The sequence below is a fragment of the Chaetodon auriga genome, chromosome 15 (assembly GCF_051107435.1).
Source record: "Chaetodon auriga isolate fChaAug3 chromosome 15, fChaAug3.hap1, whole genome shotgun sequence".
Lineage (NCBI taxonomy): Eukaryota > Metazoa > Chordata > Actinopteri > Chaetodontiformes > Chaetodontidae > Chaetodon > Chaetodon auriga.
In genome coordinates, this window is record NC_135088.1 from 24,887,338 (window position 1) to 24,905,983 (window position 18,646).

An 18,646-nucleotide genomic window follows, 5' to 3' on the forward strand; every position below is an offset into this window, starting at 1 on the left:
TTGCATGTTTTTAGTGGGGGTATTTTATGGAGGATACACCAGGTGAACACGGAGAGGCCCCTTTCCGCGAGCAGCAGGCACCGGTGGCATGGTGGAGGACATGCCCCAGGTGCCCACAGCACTCCAGGTGGGAATCGAACCCGGGACCTTCTAGCTGTGAGGCAACAGTTCCACTGTGCCACCTCTTCGAGGTTTTTTGATTAAATGAATTTGCTTTTATCAGTACAAAGAGACACTTATTGTGAAGGGGTGGCAATACTTTTGACCATGCAGTTTTGATTTCCCACAGCATTTTGGTGGTATTTTGTGTTGAACTTAGGGAAATCAATTGTTGTTTTAGTTGTGTTAAGTTATTGAAATGATCCTGGTTTGGTTATTTTATCAAAAAACCTCCAAAAGTGTGCAACTTTTGCTAGAAAACCAACACTTCCAGAGGGGTGCCAATACTTTCGTCCATGACTGTATGTATATGTACATTTGGACAGATTATAATAAAATTGTAAATGCCAAAGAATCCTGCTGCCATAAAAAACTACTGTTCCCAGTAGTCTTATGAGAAAACTAACTACTGACATGGCATATATTGTATTGCACTTAAGAAATACTATTACACCTGAGAACATACTATTTCACTTGAGAAATACTAGGTCGATGTACATTCGCAATATATACAGTTCATAAAAATACAGTTACCAATATGGATAATATATTGTGTTTTTTCACAGTTGAGAGAAATATACAACTTAGAAATTGCACCAGGTGAAATGGATAAATAGCAGCATACATTAGCATTGATAACAGAAGTGCAAAACAAAAAGTGGGTTTATTATGCAGAATTGGGAAAGACAGCATCAACACAGTGCTACATTACATGACACTGGAGTTAAACAGTCTGGCAGTCTGGCAGATGTAGGAATGAAGGACCTGTTGTTTCTCACAGACTGAATGCAGCAGTCTATTACTGAAGGACCTGCTTAAGCCCCCCACCATCTCATGCAGGGAGTGGGATGGGTTGTCCATGATCGATGTCAAAAATAACTATGTATATGTACATTTGTGCAGGTTAGAAAAAAAAGTAAATGCCATATAAATCCTACTGCCATAAAAAAGTACTAATATTCTTATGAGAAAACTAACTAATGATGTAGATTGTATTGCACTTGAGAAATACAATGTACAACATATACAGTTTATAAAAGTACTGTTGCCAATATAAGATAAGATATACTTTATTTATCCCACAATGGGGGAAATTCACGTTACAGCAGCAAGACAGAGTGCAAGAAGTCAGAGGACAAGAAGACAAGAAAATATTGCACAAGTGTTATATACCCTATGGTGATTTACAATATGTACAATACATACACACTTAGGTAATTTAAAAATGACGATTGCACATGAAAACGGAGGAAAAATGTGAGATGTGATCAGGTTATCAGCACAACAGCATTTGAGTGGATGTTATTGTGCACTCTTATACAGTCTGATGGCTGTGGGCAGGAAAGACCTGTGGTTGCTCCTTCCTGCACTGGGGATGTAAAAGTCTTGTGCTGAAGGAGCTGCTCAGGGTCCTCACAGGTGCAAGGGATGAGAAGAGCTGTCCATAATGGATGTCAGCTTGGCTAACATCGTTCTGTCCACCACCTCCTCGATGAAGTCCAGTGGGCAGCCCAGAACAGAGCTGGCTCTCTTAACCAGTTTGTTCAGTCTCTTCCTGTCTCTGTCTGTGCTGCCCCCTCCCAAGCACACTATGGCATAAAACACTGCAGAGGCCACCACAGTGTCATAGAAAGTCTGGAGTAGAGCACTGCACACACCAAAGGACCTCAGTCTCCTCAGCAGGTATAGGTGACTCTGGCCCTTCCTGTACAGGGCATTAGTATTGTCTGTCCAGTCCAATTTATTGTTGAGGTGAACACCCAGGTACTTACATGAGTCCACCATGTCAATGACCAAGCCCTGGATGTTCACCGGTGTGTGAGGGGAAGGTTTCCTTTGGAAATCAATTACCATCTCCCTGGTCTTGCTGGTGTTTAGGATCAGATGGTTCTGCTGACACAAGTCCACGAAGCCCATGATGACCCCCTTGTACTCCTGCTCATTCTTCTCTGACACACAGCCAACAATGGCAATGAATTTCTGCAGATGACAGAGGGTGGAGTTGTACATGAAGTCCAAGGTGTAGAGGGCGAAAAGGAACGGTGACAGCACCATTCCCTGGGGGGCCCATGTGCTGCTGACTACCACATCTGACTCACAGCTGTGTAGCCTCACGTACTACGGTCTGTCAGTGAGGTAGTCGATGGTCCATGCATTCCCCCCCAGCATTGACAGCTGGATGGTGTTGAAAGCACTGGAGAAGTCAAAAACATGACTCTCACAGTGCTCCTGTGGGACTCCAGGTGAGACAGGACCCGGTGTAGCAGGTAGGTGACGGCATTGTCCACCCCGATGCCAGATCACCATCAGAATCCAAGATGGCGCCGTGTGAGTGGCAGCAAGTTGCAGCAGCTCTATCTTCTGTTTTCCTTGTTTTAGTGTTTTTTTGTATTTCTGTGTGTTTTTCTTGTGTCCTTTCTTTTTTTCTAAAACCCCTATGGATATGCGCAAGTAGGGGTTCCACATTTGTAATTTTTGCGCTCTTTGCCAAGCTGACATCCATCGTGGACAACTCCTCCCACCCCCTGCACCACACTGTGAGGACCTTGAGCAGCTCCTTCAGCACAAGACTTTTACATCCCCAGTGCAGGAAGGAGCGCTACCGCAGGTCTTTCCTGCCCACAGCCATCAGACTGTATAACAGTGCACAATAACATCAACTCAAATGCAAGTTGTACTGATCACATCTCACATTTTTCCTCTGTTTTCATGTGCAATCGTCATTTTTAAATGTGTACATATAAGTAAATAAAGGTGTACGTATTGTATATATTGTAAATTCCATAGGGTATATAACACTTGTGCAATATTTTTCTTGTCCTCTTGTCCTCTGACTTCTTGCACTCTGTCTTGTTGCTGCTGTAACATGTGAATTTCCCCCCATTGTGGGATAAATAAAGTCTATCTTATCTTATCGTAACTGCAGCGGGTCCAGTGCGGGTCCAGCGCCGCGAAGGTGGCCGAGGACGATCCTCCCCATGGTCTTCATGAGGTGGGAGGTCAGGGTGACAGTGGCTTGGGTCCCTGGGATGGGCTGTTTTTGGAACCGGCCTCTCGGTCTCTCCAGACTGTGGCTCAGGTTGAACATGTACAGAATCACCTGACTGAGCTGGTCAGCACACTCCCTGAGCATCCTGGAACTGATGGCATCTGGGCCTGTGACTTTCCTGGCCTTTGTCTTCCCGAGCTCCCTCCTCACCTGGTCCATAGTGATGGGGGGTGACTGTAGGGGGAGCTGTAGGTGGTGATGGTGGGGGTCCTTGATGACAACGGGGGTTGGAGCAGAGTGGTCTGAGGGGAGCTAAGGTGTTAAGGACTGCAGCTGATGGGAGACAACTGGGCTGGAGAGGTGTGAAGAAGTGGGGCCCCAATGAGAGGGGGCTGGAGTGGGGGCAGAGTCAAATCTATTAAAAAACAAGTTTAACTCATTTGCCCAGGCCTGATCTCCAGTAGTGGCTTGTCCATCCTCACTTTTGTCATGGCCCGAGATATGTTTCAGACCTCTCCACACATCTCAGACACTGTTCTTCTCCAGGCGCTGCTCCAGTTTCTCTCTGTAGATTTTCTTACACCTCCTGATGTTATACTTCAGCTCCCGCTGTACTCTCCGCAGCTCCCCTGAGATGAAGGCCCTCTTCTTTTCATTTAGCAGAGCCTTCAGTTAAGGGCTTGTTATTGGGAAAACACCATACTCTCTTGGATGGCACAGTGTTTTCCACACAGAAGTTGATGTAGTTTGCGATGCAGTGAGTCAGACTGTCAGTGTCCTCCCCATGAGAGCTGCACAGTATGTCCCAGTAAGTGGTGTTAAAGCAGCCCCTCAGTTGCTCACATGCCTCCTCAGTCCAGGTCTTCACAGCCTTCCTCTGTGGAGGCTTGTTAAGTTGTGATCACAGCAACGAGAGGGGGGAGGGGGGTGGAGGTGTATGCATCCCTGACATTAGCATACAGAAGGTCCAGAGTTTTATTGTCCCTTGTGTGGCAGTTTACATACAGTGTAAAGTTGGGGAGAGTGGCAGAGAGAGAGGCATGGTTGAATTCCCCAGAGATGAGAAAGACGGCCTGTGGGTGTCTTGTCTGCAGCGTAGACAATGTGCTGTTTATGCACTCGCAGGCAGCAGCAGTATCATCCGACGGGGGGATGTACACAATCAGCACAATAACACGTGAGAACTCCCGAGGAATGTAATACGGCCGAACGCTGACTGCAAGAAGCTCAATGTCCCTGCTACAGAGCTGCTTTTTAACAATGATGTAGCCAGGGTTACACCATCTGTTGTTAAGAAACACACACAGTCCACCGCCTTTCTTCTTACCATTCTCTGCCACTTTCCAGTCCACATGGGCTAGGGTAAATCTGTCTAAGGAGATAACAGAGTCCGGTGTGTGGTTAAGCCATGTCTCCGAAAAACACATAAGACTGCTCTCCCTGTACTCCTGCTGCAGCCTTATTAGCGCTGATAGTTCGTCCATCTTGTTGGAGAGAGAGCAGACGTTTCCCATGATAACAGCCGGTAAACATGGTTTATATCTCCATCCTCTCTCCCGGCGCTTGAGACCACCTCTATAACCTCTCCATTTCCTCCTTATGTCTGCTGGAATCTCTGGTTTCCCAATGTGGAACAGTCCAGTGTGTCTGAGGGCTAACAGCTGGTCCCGTGTGTAGACAATAGAGCCATGGCTGAAAGGGTCTCCCAAGGCAGACTCAAAAAGTCAAAAAAAAAAATAAAATAAAATTACAAATGTGTTAGGTGTGCAAACACACTCAGACCCGAGGAAGGCAACGCACAGTGATGGACTTCAGAGAGAACACAGGAGAACAGGCAAGTTGAAAAAAAAATCAAAAGGTTTATTAACCAAAGGTGTCCACAAAAACGGGAAACAAAAAGCGAGAGCAAAAAATGCTCTAGGCTGGTTGCAAACAAAACATGATTTAACAGAGGGTGTCCACAAAAACTGGAAACAAAAGGCGAGAGCATAAAACGCTCTAGGCTGGTTGCAAACAAACTCCTCTCACAGGCAAGGCTGGGCTGGGCTGAGGGCTTACCGACAGGTGGAAGCTCCTGAAAAAATAAAAGAGTCTGGGTCAGCATGGACACAAAATACAGCAGAGCAGAAAATGGCTAGAGGAACACACAGGTGTACCACTGACCCGACGAATACTGGTGGACTGAGCCGGGGTTAAATACAACTGCTGATTAGGTCGTAGATGAGGTGACTTGCAGGTGTGAGAGGAGGCAGGGCCGGAGGAGCTGGGCAGGCAGGTGCAGTCCACAGCACGGAGCTGAACAGACAGGGAAAGACAGACAAGACTACAAGGGGGCAAGGAAACACAGGGAAAACACAAGGGGAAAGAAGGAGACTGAGCACTGCCTAACAAAATGCTGCAAAAAGCCAAAACAAATAAAGAGCAACAACACTACAAATACAGAAATGATGCTAAGTCCTAAAGACACAAAACAAAACAAATGTTAGAGAAACGTTGTATTTCTGGACAACACTATGGAAGTGCTCCAGTCCTCTAGGGGGAGTGTTAAGTGGAACAACTTGATTTTTGACAAAGGTGTTTGTTGTTGATGTGGGAAGAGAAGTGGAGAAAAGAGGCTGCCTGCTGTTGCATTGTTATAAAATTGTAAAAGACTAAGACTAAAACTATGTACATTTTTATGTCTTGTCATCCCATTAGTCCATTTTTCTTCCCGCATCAAAGACAGGACTGGAGCACGTCTGTTGTGTTGCTAGGGAATGCAGCATTTCCCTTGCATTTGTTTTCAAAGTTTGAGTGTTTTTTCAAACGGACGATAAGATTTCATTGAAAGGGAAGCCTTTTTGGAAATCACAATTCAAGAATATTAACTGGCGTAATGCATGGTTGTCCTCCTTTCAATTCTGTATTTTGAACAAGTCAGAGAAATTTACGTCAAAATTCTGCATAACATTTAAGAATTATTCTTAGAACACAGTTGGGATTAGTTTAATTTAGTCATTGTTCATGTTTATAGTTTTTTTTTTTGCTCCAACATAATACAATGATCTATATTCTATTTAACAGATATTTTTTAATTACTATGGGCTTGAATAATATAAGTTATGTATAAAAATAACTATATTTTGTTTTGTTTTATTCTATTAAATGTTGTGTTAAAATATTTGTTCTATTTGTGTGTACAAGGGGCTACAGTTTACATTTCATTGTACAAGCATGTGTTGTAAAATGACAAATAAATTATCTTAGGTCCTTGACTACATCTACATAAATGTTTTTGTATGCTGCTTTAAATTTTGTTTCGATAAAAACAATTCGACAAAGCGTTTATGAGACTATTCCAAAATATTGTTTCGTTTCTTGTACGGCGTAAAGAGGATACTGGGTAATGCTTTGTAAATAAAGTTATTTTATTTTTTTTTTTTTAAATTAGATGCAGCCAGTCTGCAAAAAGAGAGCTGCAATATGGCGCGCACAGAGGCTCTCTTCTCACGCAGCTGCCCAATCGGCTATCCCCATTCCTGACAGCTGGCCAATGACAGAGCTCGCATCGGGCTGACAACTATTCAACATGGAGACAACAGTTGAAAAGCTAGAAGCGTTGGTAAGCACAGTGTGAAACTATTGTATTTTCTGTTACACTCGTTCTGAAATTGCTCATGTCGTTGTCGAAAGATCCCAGAGACAGTCATCAGCTCAGTAAATATCGATGAGTTATTTATACGGGATGCCTATCACAGTGGGAGCAGTCAGGTCATGGTTTTCCCTTTGTATAAATAACGTTACACAGTTCAAATTCCTTTGCGCCAGAGGGCCTCTGCGTACCGTTAAAACATAAAATATTGCAGCACTTTTTACAATTAATTCAACTATTAGTATAACAGCGACTTCTCAGTCCCAGCGGAAGGCCAGTTCAGACGTATGCTTTCTAAAGCAGCTTTGTACTGCTTGATTAAGTATTTCCGTAAAATAGCATCATAACATGCCAGCAGTCAGTCACCCACCATAGCTGGCTACAGTTCAGCATGTGGACAGAAGGCACTTTTATCAGTGTGGTTAAGTTTGAGATTTCAGTACGACTCAAATATCTTTTAGTGTTGTTTTCAGCGAATTGCCAACTAGGAATGTGATTTCTCAGCTGATAAAGAGAGTGGGAGATGGCTCTATAAAACAGGTAAAACATGTTTGATCACTTTATCGCGAATTCGGCTAACTAGTTTTTTTCAGAGCTTTCAACAGGTTCTCACTTGCCATGTCTCTAATCCATAGTACATACTGATTATAAGCTCAATTTTAGTCTGTATTGTTTTCACACCAGAAACGTGACAACAGTGATTTCATGTTGTAGGTTGTCAGGCGCATCATCTGGTTCCACATTAAACGTCATAAGAAATATGTTCAGTTTCTTTTTGTTTGCGTTTTATGACCCGAAACCTCTCATCAAATGCCTGAAGGAATTTCCATACTCACCAGCATATTCAGATGACTTTGCACGCTGTTGTTTCTTGCAAAGTAGGAAAATGTACAGTGTTATCCTTTTCTAGTTGCACTTGCCACAGCTTTAATTTCACTTCAGATTATATCACATTTGAAAGTAGAGAAACTGGGGTGGAGATTGAGGTTAAGCTCTGAGATGTACTTGGTACAGCCACTTGCTATCACTAAGTTTCAACATCAGGTTTACCCTTAATTTTTATGAAGAAATAGAAAAAGAGAGACACTTTGGACCAGTTTTACTTTGTCTGCTGCTAGCAGGTCCATGGCAGCAACATGACACTCATTCATAAATTCTTGCCTAAATAATGCTGTCTCAATCAGAATGCATGAAAGATGCTTGTCCAGCCAAAGAGCATTAACCTTTTCCAAGTGTATTTGTCTTTGCTGTCCTCATCCAGTTTAGCATGTTTTAGAGCTGTAATGGTGTTTGAAATTAGTCTTTTTCATCACTGAGATGTCCCCACTAACTTAAGCACACTGGCTTGCCTTTTATGTCAAAAAAGAAATAATTGTCAGTATCTCAGAAAATGCAACATTCCGCATCTACTTACAGTTTGCTGAATTTGTGCATTCATTTGCGCATTTTTAATTATTGAGTTTTACGATAACATTAGCTAATTAGTACTAAACACAGCTGAGTCTGATGGGAATGTAATTAGTTTTGCAGTATAGGCTGCACTGAAATTTTGACCTGATGAGGGAACTAGATGAAAAATTAATGGATCACCAGAGTTATCAGAGTTTATCCTGAGAGAGACATGACTGTCTGAACCAAATGTCCTAGCATTCCGTCCAGGAGTTCTTGAGATATTTTGCTCAAAACAGCAAACATGAACCTCATGGTGTCACAAAAGTTATTTTGTGAGAATCCATCAGGTCAGTGCAGAGAAATTTGTCTGTATCACTGAAAGCCTTGATCTGCTGGTTGTGCTAAAGCAAAAGTCAGATATTAAAGAGATAGATATTAAACTTTACATATAGAATATATTCATAACATATGACACATTGTCAACTCTCTGAGCAACAAGTGCAGCCTTTGGCTAAGGTAGTCCAGTGCCCATTTTATATTGTACTACTGATGAAATGGCATTGGTTGGAAACAAGTGAGGGAAATGCTTCAGCTGTTGGCAGGTGCTCTGACTTCATTGCACTACTGTATCAGACAGCTAGCAGTGCAATAGTATTGTCAAAGCATCTGAAAACTGCAGAGACCAGCTACACTGACTACTTTTACATTTCTAGATTATAGCAACTCAAATGTGCATGATAGATGGACCAAGGCATGGTCTGATGTGGGAGGTGAGGGCGCACTAGGCTCAGGTTGAATGTAATTGTAAATAGTGTGAAAAATAAATTGTGTAAAGTTTGAGTCATTGAAAACAGATACATACATCAATGTGTCTCTGTATTAGTTACTAACTTACTCCGTCTGAGCATATCGTGTAGTCCACATGGTAATATGATCAGACTCATTCAAAACTGCTTTAAATAATAACTGATAGATAACTGCTACACTGCCATGCTTTACGCTGAATATAAGCCTGATTAGTGAAACAGGCCATTTTTTAGCTAATCGCCTTTAATGCATTGAATATCTGGTCATATTTGTAATCTTGTTAACCAATATTTTGGTCAGGGTTTAGGAATAATTTTGCTAATTTTATACATTTTTATTTACACAAAGTTCTTATACAGCTGCTTTTGTTTAGAATATATTAAACATTTGAGAACTGGTATTTTAACATTAAACTTGTGTTAAATGGGGAAAAAAGAATTGGGACCAGTACTGAACCTTGGGATACAAGTCAACACTAGTATCGACGAATTTCAGACAAAAAACAGACCTACTGGGCAGAAGAAAACAGGGCAAATTTGTCAATGTACTATCAAAGGATAAAGCTGTGTGTCTTTGCAGTTCCTGAAGTCAGAGGCCGACCTGGAATACATTGAGAAGCGGCTGAAGCTTGACTTCATCAACAACACTGCTGAGAATGGATGTCCCACTGAGGTGGTAACTGAACTATGACAGCTGTCATTTCTCCTGATATTTTCACACAGCTAAAGACAGGACCGATTCGACACCAGTTTACAGGACTTTAAATAGCTACAGTAGCAATACAAGATATCAGTTATTGGATGGGCAATATTTATTGGCCAGTATTTGACTGTTACTGGCAAATCATTGCCAGTGGCCACTAACCTTCAATATACCACACAACTTGACAAGGCAGATTTTATCATTCATGTTTTGAAGCGCATATGTTTGTGTAACAGAAAAGTCTTGTGGGATTTCCCCATTTTTGTTCCTTAAGAAATTTTGATATTTGTACAACCCTGTTGCCAAAAAAAGCTGGGATGCTATGTAAAACATAAATAGAAACAGAATGTGATGCTTTGCAAAATATTTAAAGTCCATATTTAATGTAAAATAGCTCAAAGACAACATATTAAATGTTGAAACAGAAGTTTTATTTTTTTTTTTAAATTACATCGTCATTTAGAATTTGATGCCAGCAACAGGTTTAAAAAGTCAGGACAGTGGTAACAAAATACTGGAAAGGTTGTAAAATGCGAAAAGAAAACACCTGGTGGAGCATCTCACAATTGGTTAGGTTAGGTTAAGTGGTAACAGGTTAGTATTGTGATTGAGCAGAAAAAGAGCATCTGAGAGAGGCTGAGCCTTTCTAAAGTAAAGATGGGGAGGGATTCACCACCCTGTGATAGACTACGCTGGCAAGTAGTGCACCAGTTTAAAAATAATGATTCTCAATGTAAAAATTGCAAAGAATGTGGGGATTTCATCGTCTACAGTACGTAACGTCATTAAAAGATTCAGAGAATCTGATGAAATCTTTGCACATAAGGAACAAAGATGAAAACCAATATTAGATGGCCGTGATCTTTGGGCCCTCAGATGTCACTGCACTGAAAACAAACAATTCTGTAGTGGACATCACTGCAATGGCTCAGGAACACTTCCAAAAAAACACTATCTGTGAACACAGTTACTTGATGCATCCACAAATGCAAGTTGAAATTCTACCATGCAAAGAGGAAACCGTATATAACGAGAACCAAAGATCCAGAAACGCTGCCGCCTGTCACCAAGGTGAAGTGGAAAACGTCTTGTGGTCTGATTAGTCAATATTTGAAATTCTTCTAAATATGACTTCAGTGATAGCTCCCATGGTGGAAATGATATTACCAAATTTCTACCGGTGGATATATTTTTCAGTCGCATGGTATAGACTGTCATCATGATGGACGCTGTGCCTGCAGGACAACCCGGGGGTGATGCTGGAGAAACTGAGAGCCATCAAAGCCAAACACACAGTGTTGTGCTCTCAGGTGAAGGAGATTGCAACTGTACAGAAGGAGTCAATAGACTCCATCAGAAACAACCTAAGCAGTGTCATGGAACTGATCCAACACTTCCAACAGACCACTGATATGGAGGTACCCTCACAAACACTGCACTTACTGTTTAAATACCACCTTATGTACTCATACTTTAGGCAGAGGAGAGCGTTGTGGGAAGTGTGTCATATTCTAAAGTTTTTATGAAAGTCAGAGAGTTAGATAGTCTTTCACTACAACTACAATGCCAGTTTTGACTCCTAATAGGCTTGTGATGGTGTCAAAGTTGACAGGTGTGCGCGCGTGCGCTGTATCTGTAACCCCCGCTCAATCCCTCCTGCTCAGTGCGTACACACAGAAGCCACCACACATCATGTAGTTGACCAATCACGTGCGGCTTAAACAGAAAAAAAAAACAAAAAAAAAATCCAAAGCGGTTCCTACTCCAGCTCCCAGGGAGGAGCTGGCTCCAATCGTTCACTTCAAAGAGCCAGCTCTTAGAGCTGTTTTGTTCGCGACCGACACATCACTATAGGCTACAGCATGTGAGCAAATAGGGATCAAATGAGAGTCACAACCTGAGAGGAGTCCCTCTCATGCTCACAATGGTCATTAATTAAGGATTCAGCGATGAAGTCCTATAGGCCTTTTGCATAATTATGCATGGGACGTAAGTATGGCGTTTGTTTTGGTCTTGGAAATGTGTCAAAATTAGCACGAGAGGAAATGATCTCTTTGGTGAAACAACCCCCCAAGTATCAGATATTGTACAACCATTGTTAAATTCATAATGGTACTGTCATGTCTGAACACATGCCAGCACTGTTACAGATTCTGTGTTTGAAGAGAACTAAAAACCCCAATTTTACATGATCTTACTACATAAAAAATATGACATCAGAAAAGAAGCATGCCATGGCATTTCATTCTACACAAATATACTGTATATTGTGCTCTGGTAGCAAACTGTTGACTATGTCTTGCAGGTTCAGCCACTGACAGAGCTAGTGCAAGAGTCAGCAGAGTTCCTGGATACAGCAACTTTCACTGATACCAAAACAGAGGTAAGACCCAGTCAGCTGCCAGAAACCTTTGTGTATTGCTAACCATTGCACCAAAGTCAGCACTTCCTTGGCAGCTTCACAACAAAAGCCCTCTGGTGGTTTGCTGGTTGCGACTTCATGATGTGATTTATTTACAGTACATCTTCGGTATGCAACAGAACAACAAGTTCACAGCTTTGATAGCATGGCAAAGCACAACAGATCAGAGACCAGCAAGGCTACTGTTTGTTAGATGAAGGCCACATCAGTAATGCAGGAGTGAAACCAAACCAAAGGAGCTGGAAACTGCTGCTTCTTACTCACTGCATTTTCTAACCTTTATTTACTGAGGGAACATTCATTAAAGAGGAATGTTGTATTTCTGGAACACTCAACATGTTTATGACCATATATTAAGCCCATTTATGGTGATGAAGCATGTCAGCTTAGGGTGGAGATTCATGTTAAGATATTACATTATAAAACCAGTCTGAGTTCAATGTAAGTTTTCCAACAGTGAGTCAAAAAATGTGATCACCATGGCTGCTTACATAAAGTCCAAGGTTTTTTGAGCTTCTCCTTCTTCTTATCTCAAACTAAGGTATATTGAATTATAAAAATGACATACTGTATATTCACAAATAGTGGACCATATTTTTTTTGTAGTTACCTGAACTACAGAAAAAGAACGGTATCAAACCCTCTTTTATTGATATAGTGAGTTATGATGTCAAGTCAAGGGTAGCATCTATTTCTCTAGCCTTTAGTAATCAATACAATCTCTCTTTGGCATTCAGTTGGTTCAATAACCAAATTGCATTTTAAATGGCACTGAAATGTTTGGCACTTTGTGCCATGCATCAGGGTTTCAGTGCCAGTCTACATGGCCTGGAAAATTTCAATTTTCAAAAACTAATGGGTATGTTACTTGTGTTTATGGACCATATTTTCCCATAGCTTTAGTTGTTGTTTTACTGTACTTGCTCTATCTTTGTACAGTGTCCTTGAGTGTCTAGAAAGGCGCTTTTAAATAAAATGCATTATTATTATTATTATTATTATTATTATTATGTTTCTGAGTGTAAGTGACTAATGGGGACACCAATTTTTGAATTATTGTAAAATAGGGTGCATGTAATTCCTCATGTGTTTATGCACCATAAATGTACGCCCAGTAAAAGTGCTTCTTTTTGCCACTGACAGGCTCAAGTTGTTTTTCAAAGTGTCTGACAACATAAAGGAAATCATCTCATTTTATTAAACAGTCAGATCTGTTTTGTTTAACCAGAAACAGCCACTATAATGTTCTTGGCAAAACCACCAGACTCCTTTTACAGAAAACCATTTTATTATCGTAAAACACACTTAATTCTAACTCAACAGAAACTAAATAATAATAATTAATAAAAAATAATAAAGGTCCAGTGCATAGGATTTAGTGCCATCTAGTGGTGAGGTTGCAGATTGCAACCAACTGAATACTCGTCTCCTTCCAAGATGGTGGCCACAAAAAACTCGTTCTCTAGAGTCAGTGTTTGGTGTGTCTGTTCTGGGCTACTGTAGAAAAATGGCGGTGCAACATGGCTGACTCTGTGGAGGAGGACCCGCTCTGTCTATAGCTATAAAGAGCTCAGTGGATGTTACGGAACAAAAACGCAAAAAATTCTATGCCATTTCTGGGCGGCATGGTGGCGCAGCAGGTAGTGCGCGTGCCCCATAGCAAGGAGGTCACTGGTTCGATCCCTGGATCGGGGATCTTCCCGTGCATGTGGGTTCTCTCCGGGCACTCCGGCTTCCTCCCACAGACCAAAAACATGCTCATTAGGTTAATTGGTTGTATGTCTGTCTATGTTGAAACCCTCCATTGCACTATGAATACATTATTCTCTAATTTAAATGTATACATTAATAAAATGATAATAATTTTAACAGACTAGTATTTCTGATGCCGACTAGTGAGAGTAGCAACTTTTAATTAACTCGTTGACTAATCGTGCTCATTGGAGCTAAAACATAAATATTGAACAAACAATAATATTAGATTTGTTTTTCAAAAAACATACTATCCTTACTGAAGCAAATGAAGTGAACCACACAACATGCTGTTGAGAAATGCTCTGTTCCATGGCTAGATTTTTGGTTATTAGTGATGTTACAAATGCAAATGGGAATGAGGTTTGAATGAGGTTTTCTTACCTCTGGAGCAGAACTCAGTAGTTCCCATTTCACTTCAGCTCTCTATACTTTGTTACATTCTAGTAAGATGTCTCGTTCACTTAACACAAATTCTGTTTCCATTCTCTAAATGATTCTAGCTGTTTCACTGTAATATTCTTTATTAGTTACCTGACACAGTCAGTTAACACCTGTTGTTTGCAGGCTGTTGATTATTTCTGCTGTTGTTGTAGCTGAACTTACAAAATGTTTTCTTTCAGGTGCCTCCTGCTGTCGGAGCTTCTGGCCAAGAGCAACCATTGAGTCAATCTGTTACCTTCAAGTCTTCCACTCCGGATCTGCTCTGTATTCGCCCTTAAAGCAGTATGAAGTCAAACGATTAGTATGTATGTACAATGCTAGCCTAAGAGTTTTCAAGTTGTTGTTGTGGGGACATTTCTCCAGTTAATCCAGTCTTCACTTCTTGGTGGGAGTAGATGACGACTTTTGTGCTGGTTCTTGTTAATGTTACCTTCCACATTTTCGTGTTATCAGAGTGGTCATTATAGTGAGGAAAATAGTAGGTACTGTATGTACCTCCAGCCCTATGAATACGTGTGTAGCCCTCTACCTACATGTAATCATAGCAACAGTGAAGAACTTTTTTTTTTTAATATAGTAAAACATTTGCCACAGTAATGACAGTATAGCGAAATCCATGGCATGGCAGAATTTGACAGCAGTGACTCTGACAAAACTGGTATCCCACCTGATACCGGTTTGTCCAGCCTGAAATATTTCAGATGTTCATGTCCTCCTCAGGATGAATTGGATGAATTGTTTATGACAAATCCAAATCTGAAATCCAGGGTTTGATCAGTATCTTATATTTTCTGGGCAAACAGATCCATAATAGTTTCCTAGAACAGGGCTACTCAAATTTCGAACCTCTATCCGATTCCAGACCAAACGGCAAGTCAGTCCGAACATAGCCCGTAACATCCACTGGCAGCCCGGCAAAGCTTCCCATTCATCAAGCTGAATATCGTGAATCGTGAATTCAGAGAGTGTGTGTATCTAACATTACTCACCAATGGAAGAAGCCCAGAGTGATCGTCCTCTCTCATAGTTCAACCATTCTATAGATACTCATGGAGAAACACTAAGCTTGTCTATTAGATGAAAGAATTGTCACTTCTGTTTATTAACTGGTGTCTTGAGCCTCAAAATTAGTAATTTTGTTTGCTTCCTGGGCTTGATTTTTTTGTTCAGATAAGGACTTATTCATTGGGAGTTTGTATTGAGCACTGACTGCCTACTTCGTGGAGGTCTGAAAGCATTTTTTCTGTGTCTAGTTAAGTATCTATTTATTATGGATTTTCAAAAATAAAATCAATTTTGTAATAAAGTGAACAATTTTAAAAAAGATTAATGGCTTATTAGGCCTCAATAAATGTTTATTTTTATTTTTATTTAGAAGTCCGCCCCCCCAGTGTCAGCATAGAAGAATCCTGACCCTTGGACATATGTAATGGAGGACCCGTGCAGTAATGAGTTGGCTCATAGGGTTAACTGCTATAGAGTGTTGTGCTGTTTGAGCTGTTTGTCCTTCACTGACGAACAAGCAAATAAAGGAAAATGGCCAGTATATGACCTGAATAAGTGAAACCCATGTATTATTCGCTCCTGTTTTTCTGTTTCAAAACCAAATTGGAAAAACAAAACAAAAAGTCGATGGTGGTATTTTATGTTGCAGTAACAGTTAGCTAATGTTAGCAACTCTTGACAGGCCACCATAACAAGATGTCAGCTGTCCGACATTTACCTCACATTAATTGCAGTTATTGTCTTTCACATACATATCATTGACATACCAATTTTCTTTGGTTCATAGATTTGTTGTTAAAGTGACCATATTAGCACACCTGATTACAATGAATGTCACCTACCTCAACTAGATTACATGGCTGGCTTGTATCTAGCAAGATTGTTCCTTGGTTAATTCAGTCATCATTTGTTAGACTGTCAGTTATGGGTGATAAGACTAGCAGCATAAATGTGGATGATCACAATAAAAAACGTGTAAGATCAGCAGCATAAATGTGGATAATCACAGAAGAAAAAGAAAGTATAACAGTAGACAGCTAATTACTAATAAATTGTTCACTTGAAGAACTGATATGAAACTATGGGAGGCTGATTTTGATGATCTGGTAAGCCAGTTATCTACAAAGGATCCAAAAAGCAGCAAGGTATGTGTCACAAACATCTCTCTGTATCCTCCAAAATAATCAGTGTTGAATCAATGTCTCTAAGCAGCAAAAACTGAACATTATATCGTGTATCAAAGGAAGATTTATTGCACGACTGTGCTGGGATCAGAAGACATGAATCTAACCTGATTTTCAATACCCATGTAGCGCGACAACGACCTGTCGTGCAGCGTCTGGGACTCCCCATGACACCCCAATGGAAAGTGTAGTGTGTCAGAATTTTTTTGTCTTGACTGTCTAGTGTGACATCACCCATGACATATTCCTGAGTGTTGACCAATCAGGTGGTCACTCCAGAGCGCAGTCAGAGCAAATATGGTGAAGAGGAGGGATGCTGAGGTTGCTGCTGTCGGGTGGGACAGCGAAAGAGGAAAAGATCGTTGAGCTGTGGCAACCATACCCCTGCCTATTTGACATTTCCTCAAGGGAGTCCCATGACCAAGTCATGACAAGAAATAGTGGAAGCACTTAATCAGCCTTAATCAGTCCTAATTGCAGGAATATGCTTATCATTACTCCAGTAGCATATGATTAGCTAGCTATTAATTCCAGATCTAACCTTAAAGTGGTCTGTTTATTGGAGCCAACACAGCCAAGCCTGCTCCTTGTAGCTTAAATAACTATGGAAACAAATTCACTATATGTGAAACTCACTGTACCTGTCATAAATGTTTTCCGGGTTCTACCCAGTAGATGTATAAATAATAACAGAATGGGCCGAAGTTTACACCACCTTTCGCATTTATTGACAGTTGCAGGACAAGTGGACTGTGGAGTTGGAATTGTTGCCCAACTTGGCAGAACAGGTACTAATTCACATAAATTGAATTAATACCTCTACAATCCTGTTTCCAAAAAAAGTTGACACTGTGTAAAAGGTAAATCGAAACAGAATGTGAAGATTTCCAAAAATACTGAAACCCCATATTTAATTGAAAATAACGCAAGACAACATATCAAATGAAACTGAGAAATTTCATCTTTTATGAGCTCGGGACTGAGAACGCTGTGGCATTCCTTCTGGTTTGTAATCTGGTTTATTTATGGTTTCTTCTTTGCATGATAGAGTTTCATCTTGCATTTGTAGATGTATCAAGTAACTGTGTTCACAGATAGTGTTTTGTGGAAGTGTTCCTGAGCCATTGCAATGATGTCCACTACAGAATTGTCTGTTTTCAGTACAATGCCCTCTGAGGGTTCAAAGATTTCGGCCAACCAATATTGGTTTTCCGCCTTGTCCCTTGCTTACACAGATTTCTTGACATTTTCTGATTCTTTTAATGACATTATGTACTGTAGATAATGAAATCACAACATCAAAATTTACTTTGAGAAACATTATTCTGAAATTATTGCACTTTTATCCTGAGCTCAGTCTGTCACAGAATAGTGAAGAGGTTTTGGATCGGAGACTGGATAGACTGTTATCATGGATAACCCTAAACACTGTCTTCACCACCTCATGGACAGACAGCAGAGTTCCTTCTCCAGTAGACTGCTCCGCTGTCACAAGGACCGCTTCAGGTCATTCCTGACACAAGCCATTACACTATACAACAGTAATTTAAACAGTCAATCTCTACCAACCTCACAAACCCCAATATTTCGATGTATAATATTATTTGCACTACTGCAATATTGCACAATACTGTTTATTGTCTACATTTATTTATCATATGCAACTTGCACATTTTTTCTGGTATATAGTTTATAGCTCTGGCTCACTCTCTCTTAAAAACTGCTGTTGCTATTTGTTTATATACTTAGTTATATTGTATTTTTATTATATTGTTATAATGTTATATAATATGTATTATATATTATAATGCATATTATATAACTATATACTTAGTTATATTTTTAACAATTGCTGTTATTTCATGTTTATATGCTCAGTTATATTTTTTGAGAACATTCTTTTTCTCTTAGTTTTATTCTCATCCTTATTCTTCTTTATTGTATATATTTTATGTTTATGTGTATGTTTAACCTGCTGCTGCAACAAAAGAACTTCCCAAATTGGGATCAATTAAGTATAAGTCTAAGTCTAAGTCTATCTTTACCTCAGACAGACTCAGCCTCTCTGGGATGCTCAACACAATGAGGATAGAATTTTCAAAAAACAATGACATGTCTCACTTTCAGAATTTGGTATGTTGTCTGTTTCTATTTATGTT

The 18,646-nt window shown here is 40.4% G+C and overlaps 1 protein-coding gene across 1 annotated transcript; it reads left to right on the forward strand.

Moving 5' to 3' along the window:
* The first annotated feature begins 6,593 nt into the window (after positions 1-6,593).
* On the forward strand, positions 6,594-15,844 carry ska2 (spindle and kinetochore associated complex subunit 2). The gene is made up of 5 exons (XM_076750263.1): positions 6,594-6,749; positions 9,558-9,650; positions 10,922-11,098; positions 11,986-12,063; positions 14,478-15,844. The coding sequence occupies exons 1-5, from the start codon at positions 6,717-6,719 to the stop codon at positions 14,574-14,576; spliced, it is 480 nt and encodes a 159-aa protein (XP_076606378.1). The 5' UTR covers positions 6,594-6,716; the 3' UTR covers positions 14,577-15,844.
* Positions 15,845-18,646: the final 2,802 nt, after the last annotated feature.